A 10,227-nucleotide genomic window follows, 5' to 3' on the forward strand; every position below is an offset into this window, starting at 1 on the left:
CAAGATAATCTTGTACCCTGGTTTGAAGTGTTCTGAGGTGTGCTTGAGAGGAGCCTTGTATCTCCTTACAGAAGGCAGGGCTGGGGAACTTGCAGACAGACAGAGATAAATCTGTCTGCCTGCGATCATACAGTAGCAGAGTGGGGTTTAAGGCTTTCCCAGAGGGAGAGAGAGGTTAAGAAAAAGGTAAGTGGTGTGTAAAGGATTTTTTAACCCCTGAGAGATCCAAAGGAAAGTAATTAGGAAAATTAAGTCTAATGTCACCAGGTTTATATGAGAAGAACAGGAGTCTGTGGACAGTTTCAGCAATCTGTATACCGGGTGGCAGACGCTGTCAAGAGGGAGTGAAAACCAGTTGGACTGCAGTAGAATGGCAAACTGAAACTGGAGGGCAAAACCAACACACTGTTTCCCACTACTATGTTCAATTTTAGTAACAGAACATTGCCAGCTTTTTGGGAAGGCCTGCCCCCTCCAATCTGAGTGCATTTCTGATCAAACCTGAACTTTGAAAGACGGCAGGGGAGGGGAACAGGAGCCGTGTGGTTGGTTACAGGTTCGGGATTGCTTTTAGTTATCAACAGCTGAATTGGAGGATACAGGCTGTGCCTGCTCGCTGTGAGCAGCAGACTGTTAGAGGAGTTCGATTTCTCTCACTCTTCCTTCCACCCACCTCCATCTCCTCTGTGCCTGTGTCTGCGCTCCCACATGCTTCAAATCTGTGTACCTGGACTGCCTTCCCCAACAGTTCAATGTGAGTGTTAGCAGAATGAAAACCAGATGGACCAGCAGTTCCCACTGTTATCTCCCCACCAGCTCTGGCAAGCTTCCCTTTCTCTCTCCTTTCTTGGCATGGCAGAAATATTTGCCTTTATTTAGGAGGGCTTGGGCTCACTGCTGTGCCTCTTTCCCTCTGTTGCAACATGAGCTGAAAGCTATTTATTCCCTTGTTGCTGAGGTTGGTTGAGGTGAGTGCAAGATGAATTCAGCTATTAAGGAAGCAATTAACGTTTCAAGACAAGTTTTCATATTTCTTTATATTAAATGAATAGCTTGTTGAAGATATAGATTTAACTGTTTTACTGTAACAATATGGAAAGGAAATTTGTGTAGACTGTTTAAAAACTTGCTTTTGTTTTCCAGCATGTAATAATTTACTGTTGCTTGATTTTGCAAATCAAACCTCACCTGTTTGTGTAGCAGCCTTAATTTTTAAGCTAATGCATTTTGGATACTGTTCACTGCATAGCTGAGGTTTACTAACCTTTTATCAACACTACAGATCCTATAATACTGTATCTGTATTTCCCTCATCCTGTTCTAGAGGTGTTTTAATGCTCATCTCCCACAAACTTGTCTCTAAATTTTATATGAAATGAATCCCTTTCCCTGAGAACTAAGGCATCATCTGTAGGCACTTTTACAAAGGGTGAAGATGTCTTCCATAATTGCAGTACCTGACACACCGCTTCTGTGGGACATAATTCCTCAGTTTCAGGCAGCTAAAGATTGCTGTCTATTGTGCGCTGTTAATTTTTGTGCTGATATCTTTTGTTATTTGTTTGAATTATTTTTTTTTAACTTTCTGATAACGAAGTGGTTTGAGGCTCTCTCAAATCCACCCTTCCTTTATGTGTGCATTGCATTTAATTTATCTTAGTGTGTCTCAGGTAAATTTTAGATATGACTGGTTGAAGTTTTTATGTTGCTAGTAAGAACAAGGAAAGCACGTCGCAGAGTGAAGTAACAGAATTTATGGAACGTGACGGACTTTGCTGTTGTCTTGAATTAAACCCACAGACTTACGGGCTTACCCATTAGCCACAATACTTGCTTTATAAAATAGTTTAATGAATCTTTGCAAGACTTGTGGAGAACGGTGTTTAAAATAAATAAACCCAACCCCCCAGTGAAGTGATGGAAGAATTTGACTTATGCCCATTAAAAGCTAAACTTGATCTTACTCAGGTTTACTCAAGATGGCTCACTAAACTCCTGGCATGAGTAAGGAAGCCTTAGTTTTGCTTTCAGCTGGTAAATGTTGTCATGTTTTGCCCATTCCTGATAAATGACTTGTAAGGGTTTGGGTAGGTTTTAAAAAAATTTTAACATCAAGATGTCAAAAAGAAATGTTGGAAAAAGATGATGTTTCTATAGCTTCTGTACCAGATATCTTGTGTCTTTAGATCTTTAGTTGTAAGAGAACTGTTAGGTTTTCTTCCTGCTTTTGCGTTTTGCTTGTTTTGTTTTCTTGGGGAGATGTGTTTCTACTTACCTTGCAGGTTTGGAACCTTAAGTTCCAAAGTTTGAAAGTTGTTCTTAATGTGCAAAAGTGCAAACTTAGATGCTTTTTTTTTTTAAATGTACATGTGACGACTGACACTACCATTTTGGCATGTTTTGTTCATTTTTCTGGTGACTGTAAGAATATCCAAGGACAGGGTGGTAAAGTGATCCACGAGGCTCATGGTATTTAATGTAAGTTTCTCTACATGACCACAAAGAGCAGCAATGGGAAATAATGTCAGGTGTTACAAGAACAGTGACATGAAGAGACCTGGCTTCAACCAGTAGGCTACCCAATATCTCTCCTGTACTAAAGAGCTTCAAGTTTTAGTTCTACAGGAACTGTCGTAAGGCGATTTATTACCTCTGTGTGTCTCTTCATCTATTTTTTTCCTCCTGGCTAGCATGAGAGCCTTGAAGGGAGGAAGCATTATTGCAGCTCCAGGAGTGCTTGTGAGGTAGCATCTGCACGTGCTAGAAATAAAAACAAAAGATAATGCAGCACTGCTACAAATTAGGTCTTGCCATCTGTGTTACACCTTCTTAAGTAAGGTTTAGATGATGTAATTTGGGAAGAGCACACTGGAGTAGATAATCAGGTGTAATCTTCTGTGGCAGATGCTGAAATGACTCACTTCTTGCATTAGCTTTTTAAGTTTTTTGTCAGAGGGGATGTGCTTGGGGAAATAAATTGGTGTGTTCCTGTGGTGTGTGTTGCAGATCGCACTGAGAAGCATTCCACAATGCCAGACTCACCTGTGGATGTGAAGACACAATCCAGGCTGACGCCTCCAACCATGCCACCTCCTCCCACTACCCAAGGAGCTCCAAGAACCAGTTCATTCACGCCCACAACGTGTAATTAGACTTACTTTCTTCCTTTTCTTCCATGTTCTTTCTGTTATGTAAGAAATCAAAATATGTGAAGGGACACCTGCATGACATGGCAGATGCAGTGTTTGGTTGTACTGTGAAAAAGTAATTGAGAAAACTAAGATCACAACAGATTAATGCATCTTTAAGATGTTAAGACATTCTGCTCAGAGTTGCGCTGTTACTTCGTTGGCAACTTGGCCGCAGAGTCAGAGTGAGTGCTGGTTTCCCATGTGCTTAATGGTGAGACCAGTCCTTCCTTGAGAATTACAGAAAACCGTCTCCTCTTCTTTTATGCCATTCTTTTGTTTAAAAGATCCTGTTCCCTCTTGTATAGAAACTTGGGGAGAAGGTTGTTTGTTTATGTTTTAAAGTGGGGGTAATTCCCCAAGAAAAAACTTGTCTTCATCCCATTTATGACCAAATGAAGAATTCTCATTTCAGTACTATAAAGTGTGCAGCTAATATTGCTGTAAAACAAAAAACAAAGGCCTTTTATTGTTTTATCTGGAGATTCGTAGTCTATGACTGCTTTACTTCTCTAAATCACATAGGGCTGCATCTCTGTCTCAGTTTATTGATGTAAACACACAAGAAACTCTACTAGTCTTGATGGAATTACTCTTAGTGTAACTGAGACTTGAATCTGGCATATTGTCTGGACTATTCTTTTCACAGCCATGAAATGATCCACATTTCTCTTACCAAGATTTAGTTGCAAATTTTTTGGTATCTTTTATACTGCCTTGTAATAGTATAAACATGAGAATGTGTTTACATTTCACATTTTAAATAAAACATTTTTAGAACAGTAGAATACATATGCCTAAGCAGAATGAAGGCAGCATCTTCTTTTTGCCTTGCCTATGTCTGTTTGGTCCCTTTCGGTCTGTTAAGTACCTTATTTAAAATTCACCTCTATGCAGAAGGCCAGCTGGAGGCGTTTGTACTACTTATCCCAGGGAACCCTGTCCTGACAATTTACATCCGACTCAAACAGTGAGAAGGGTTTGTGCCAGCTAGTCACATAAACTCGGAATTTAACCTGATGACCCTGATCCTGCAAAGATTTATCTGTTTAGCTTAACTCCAGCACCTGAATCCTCCTGGGAGCTGCTTTGGTGTAAAGTTAAATTGTTTCTAGTTTTTTTTTTTTTTTTTTTCAGGGCGGTGCTCTTACAAATTAAGCTTTCCAGTGTGATGCACTTTACACAGTTCAGGGTAATCTTTGGCAGTCATTAAAGAACAGGACGATGTTGTTCTTTAATCACTCTTACAATTCTCTGTCTGCTCACAGAATTTTTGAATGTTTGTTTATTTGATTGGGTTCAGCACTTTGGGAGGTGTATGAACCATGGCTGGATTTTTGGGGCTGTGTTTATGAAGACAAAAAGTCTAATTTTAATTGCCTGTAAGATTTTGGATTGTGGCCTTAGTAGTTCCAGCTTGTACAGTAAGCAATCACTTCTGTTCAAGTGTCTGTTACATTTATTACTACTACACTGGGAATGCCTGCAGGCCAGGAAGATCAGACTTGTTTTCTAGTCAAGAGTATGCTTGTTTTCTTTGGAGTAGACGATTAAAAACTCTTGACGTATTTTAGTTTGAAATTCTAAATGCTAAATCTATTTTATTAATAATATGGTTTCGGTTTAGAGATGACGTAGATCTTTGCCAGCTGGCAAATTTAGACACTACAGAGAAAGAGATAAAATCATTAGTATGGAATGGGCTATTAAAAAGTTTTAGGGAAGCCAAAATATTTATATCTTTCTTTTGTTGGAGAAATTTTACCTGCCTTTCATCTCCTCCTGTCTATCCTAGGTAATGAACTTTGCTGTTTTGTGCTTTCTTGGCTATAGCCCCGGGACCTCTGCCTAGAGAAGCCCCTTGCCAGTGACTGAGTTGTTCCAGGCTAGAGCAGGACATGTTCTTATTCTTCCCAGACCTCATTTACCAAGCTCATGACATGATGACTTTTGGCTGTGCAACTTCCCTGCAATCACAATGTATTTGTTTATTGCAATATTGCTGTCTACTGCAGCGTGGAGAGCGTGGCTTAGAGCTACATGTGGAGTTGAACTTGTTGAGGCCAGCTTCTTTCTGTTTATGCTTTTTTTCGCTTCTTATTCTCCCTAGCCCACACAGCTAGATAACTAGAAAACCCTTCAGGTAGCTTTTTCTGTAATGCATCCAGCAGGGCACTTCAGTCGCTAGTGCAAAAGCTCTATCAAAAGTATTATGCTAGTGATTTAAATCTGTTAATAGGGCAGTGATTTAAGTCTAATAAAAGGTGTCCACCCTCAAAAAAGACTTGCTATATAAAAATAAAGAAGGCTGCTGGAGAAAGTGACAAAGAGAAAGAGCTACTTGGCTTCAGAGAGTTGGGTCATTAAGAAACATTGAAAGTTCTTTAAGTTGTTAGCTTGCCATGCTTGTGCTTTTAAATAGGAAGCAATGTAGGTAATACTCCTATGCATTTTTGAGTGTAGACAAATTCCTGAGTTTTGGTGGTTTTTGATATGGGTTCTAAGTGACTTCCCAAAAAGAAATCAGCGAATTTCTTCAGGGTAATGATCAGCTGAGTGTGGCTGCTGCTGAGTATAGTCACGTGCTGTGTGCTCACACCTGCTAGTGCACTTGGTACATTTGCATTTCGAGGGAGCCATCCTTTTTCTTGCTGTTCGCTGTCATTTTGGTGAGTCAGGTTCAAACAGCCTCAACAGCGTGTTTGACTGTTGCTGTTCCAAGTATCCTGGGTGGAAAAGGATGTCCTCAGTTTGATTCTCTGCTCTCTTCTAGGGTGTGGATAAAAGTCACACTGAAATCACTGCCAAAAACTAACTGTTGTTGTCTTCAGTATGTCTGCATGAATCTCATTGCCATAAATTTTGAACACATAGTACTTCGGATAATTATTCTCACAGCAGCCTTACAACAGGAGGGAGATGTTTTCCTGTCCTTTTTAGAGCTATGATATTGGCACATGAAAGCTGAGTGATTTGCTCGTGGTCTCAGACAAGTCTTCTGAAGTCTAGCTTCATGCTCTATCTGCAAGGGTTCAGGCCACAGTGAGCATGACATCATTTGTACCTGCACAAAAAACTTTATGTGCTCCTTATGTTAGCAGCTAGGAAATCTGTATCAGAAAAAATAACCTTATTGGATGGTGTAAGGTTAAAATGTGAAACTCCTGTTTTATAAACACAGCTGTCAGTTGTGTGTACGAAACACAAGTAAAAATATTCAGAGATAAACTGAGGCTTCGTGAAATACGTCTGCACATTTTTTTTTTTTTCCTACCCCAAAGAGCAATTTTTTCCTTTTTTCTTCAGTCATACATGCTCTTTCTCTCTCTGTTTCCCTCTCCCTTTTTAAAATCCTTTGACAAAAAGCTGGTATTCAAATGATGCTTTTCAGGTCTAGAAGCATTTTGAGGAGGCTGTGTGAGAGGCAGCTGCTGTGACTTCCAATCTACACACCATTCAGTACTAGCTACTGAGAAATAGATATAAACTGAAGACTGTTGCTCTGTCAAAAGGCTAATTATCCTTGATTGTGCAACTTAATTAATTTTGAGGTCAAGCACATAAAATGTAAGCTGATGGATTTTCCCTGCTGTCTTCTTTCTCTCTTTCACCCTCTATTTTATCCTCCCTTCTCTCTTTTTCTTTCAGTAACCAATGGCACTAGCCATTCACCAACAGCGTTAAATGGAGCTCCATCTCCTCCTAATGGCTTTAGCAATGGGCCGTCCTCTTCTTCTTCCTCTTCTCTGGCTAACCAGCAGTTACCACCAGCTTGTGGAGCTAGGCAACTCAGCAAACTGAAGAGATTTCTTACAACCTTACAGCAGTTTGGCAATGACATTTCACCAGAGATTGGGGAGAGAGTGCGTACCCTTGTTCTAGGACTCGTGGTAAGCAAAAAAACAATATATGTAACTGCCATCTTTTTCTCTCCTTTTCCCTCTTTTATATTTGACAGGTTTATTATATAGAAGAACAGGTCACGTATGCTGCATATCATACTTCTAGCAAACATGCAAGAATGAAGTGCTGGCTGTTGCTGCCACAGCAAACACTGACTAGCTGCCTGTGAGTGGCAGCTATTCCCAACCAAATACGGACCTGACTCTTTTTGCCAGTATAGTATTATGCTGTAATGCTGAGAAAGGGGTTTTGTTCTATAATGGCAGCACCCCTAGACACACCTTGAATTACATAATGTAGTAAAATATGATTTGGCTTGCCTGGTTTAGTTGGCTGGAGAGAGGAGGGGGACATTAGATATATAATGGCAGAATACTGGTTAAAAGGATGAGCTGAATATATGTTTGGACTGCAGTTATATAATGGAATACCTTTCCACAGTAATCTTTAAATCTGACAGTGAGGGACCTGATGGTACACTACTGCTACTCAAGTTACCTTATTTATATGGTTATTATGTGATTACATGGCTGAATGAAAATTTTAGCTTTTTCTTACCTACATCAGTCATGTTGGGATGCTATTTTACAGACAAACTGTTGTGAATCTGGACCAGGATTCTTTTTATTCCCAGCAAAGCCTCCTCTCTGCCAGACATTGTTGTCTCCCTTGTATCTCCTTCAGCAATAATTAGATGTACCAAGAAAAATGCTGTTGTGGTGCTCTAATTTACATCTGTTCTGAGCAGCTGCAGTTGCCATTGACTTCATTTGGAGCAAAGACTGCCAGCACTGTTTAGTGCTAGGGCTTGTACCTTCACAAAACACTACCTGACAGCAGTGGCTACCCCTTCACTTAAGTCCATGTCAAATTTTAATGTAGGCAGTGTAACTTCAGTAAGTCCTACCCTCCTTTTGCTTCCGTACACAAAATGCTTGTTAAATGTGGGTTTGCTTGTCACATGATTCACTGTGGAAAGGGGAACTAGTAAAGAAACAAAAGACAGCTCTGGAAGCATGCAGCTTCCCTTGATTTTTAGATCAAAAGTGCTTCTTCACTGTTAATTGCGATTGATTTCTACTTTCACCTGAGCTTTGTTGAGCAAATCAAGATTCTTTTCCTTGGGAATACCCACATATTGTGTGATTGCATGTAGTCTTCATGATTGTGCCGTCAGCTGCAAAGTAATGACTTTCTTACACAGCCTGGAATGTAGGAAGGAATTCTCTTTATAAGTACGAGAGGAAAAGTGTAGTTTTCCTTCTCAGACAGCGAGGAATCTGCCTTTTAAAAGTGTGGATTTTTTTTTTTTAAATGCATGTTAATTACCACTTCTGCACTGGGAACAAAATCACAAGAGGCTCCAATAGAAAATAAAAACAAATGTTGAGGAAGGCAGCTCTCTTTAACTGGTCTTTGAAATGTGAAAGCATTTCCATGCTCAGCACCTGAAAGCTTAAACTGTACTCTAAGCAACAGGCACTGAATATCTGGGCTGCTGGTGGTTTCCTTTGAGTATTTTAATAAGGTAATAATTTAGTATGTGGCATGCTTTTCTTTATCCTATTATCAATAATGAGAACGAGGTATTAAGCAATTTCAGAATGCTTTGGTTACTGTTTTTCTTGCTAAGTGTTTTCATTATTTTGTCACCAAGACAGAATTTTTTTTTCTCAACAGAATTCTACTTTGACAATTGAAGAATTTCATTCCAAACTGCAAGAAGCTACTAACTTCCCACTGCGACCTTTTGTCATCCCATTTTTAAAGGTATTGCACAGTTCAGTGATCTGGAAAGTATTTCAAACTATAGTGTTGCTAGGTCACAGATGTATGTTACAGTTTTTCTTTTTTAAGAGACTCAGGAAAATGAATAACGTTTAAGGGCTTTTTTTCTATTGCTTAGTGCATGGAACTTCAGTGTGTGATTTGGAGATCATTCCTGGCTTTTCACAGAAACTGTCAGTTCCCTAATTCTATGATCACTGTTGTTTGTTCTATATTTTTAATTTGTAGGTGTAGAAGCTTCTACAGAATAAGTTTTGAGACTTCATTATAAATATAATATTGTTACATGCTTGCAAAAAGCCAGAGTTTTTCAAACTTTGCATCATCCAGGGTAAGGAGATGTCAGGAATTCCTGCTACCAGCCCTTTTCTAAATTACTACTTACTAATAGTAAATGATGGGATCGTGACACTTTGTCACACAAGGAAAAGACTATTTCTTCTGGTTCCAGCCACCAGTACAAACATGGTATCTTAAGAAGACTAGTGACTGTGTGCGCTGGTTTATGCTAATGAACCTTTTCTTAGAAATTAAAGATAAAAATCTCATCCAAAATTCAATTAATAAAATGCAACACAGGATGTGCAAAATAGGAATTAGGGAAGCAATGTCGTCTTTGAAGTCAGGAAGTTATTGTGCCTTTCACCTGTCACTAACTACCTCCTCTGAACTGCTGTGATCTCTGAACAGCCCACGTTGCCTTCTTAGAGTATGTTGTGTTCTGTTTTCATTTGGTTTAGCTGCGGAGATGAATTTTCCCAGAGATAAGGTGTTTATTGTTCCCATCTTGTTTCTTCCATTGTTAGTGTGCGGGTAGACAATTTGCATTATTTTAGTCAGTGTGTATAAGTATTCCTAGCTATTCTGTTGTCCTGAAGCACTTGTATCCTCAATGGGTTTGCTTTCATATGTTTTCAGTTCTTGGTTGTCTGTGTCACATGGGTTCTGTGCAGATACTATAGCTGTTACCTTGGTACATTGCCAGATGCTTTCTTTTTGGAACTGAATATGCTCTTCGGCTTGCAGTTGTATCAACTCTGATATTCCGACTTAAGTAATTCACGTTTATTTTCATGGCATCTGGTTTGTTTTTATTTTAAAAGCCACTTCAGTATTGGCTTTGGTGCCAGGAGCTTGTTAGAAGTTGGCACCTAAGAGTTTATCATTCAGCCTGCAAACCTCTGACCAGGGGAGTGCTGCCACATTCTCACCCTTCTAAATATGGATGCCATAAATCTGACATGAAAGGGGGAAAGCTGCATATCAAGTCAATATTTGTACTCATTTTTTTTCTTATACTGACTGTACACAGTGAGAGTATGACACAGTGTTTTGAATCAGTTTATTT

At 39.4% G+C, this 10,227-nt stretch overlaps 1 protein-coding gene across 9 annotated transcripts in view; it reads left to right on the top strand.

The window, feature by feature from the left end:
• The window catches only part of RUNX1T1 (RUNX1 partner transcriptional co-repressor 1), a 112,486-nt gene that overhangs the window by 58,305 nt on the left and 43,954 nt on the right, over positions 1–10,227 (top strand). For 7 of the 9 annotated variants that reach the window (XM_054058731.1, XM_009558031.2, XM_054058736.1 and 4 more), the window contains 3 exons: positions 3,007–3,144; positions 6,837–7,078; positions 8,772–8,861. In XM_054058731.1, coding sequence (XP_053914706.1) covers positions 3,007–3,144; positions 6,837–7,078; positions 8,772–8,861 — 470 coding nt within the window. Of the gene's footprint in view, positions 1–901; positions 969–1,001; positions 2,005–3,006; positions 3,145–6,836; positions 7,079–8,771; positions 8,862–10,227 lie in introns of those variants that run through there. The other 2 variants (XM_054058737.1, XM_054058732.1) reach the window with 2 other exon arrangements.

This window comes from Cuculus canorus, chromosome 2 (genome assembly GCF_017976375.1).
Source record: "Cuculus canorus isolate bCucCan1 chromosome 2, bCucCan1.pri, whole genome shotgun sequence".
Classification (NCBI taxonomy): Eukaryota; Metazoa; Chordata; class Aves; order Cuculiformes; family Cuculidae; genus Cuculus; species Cuculus canorus.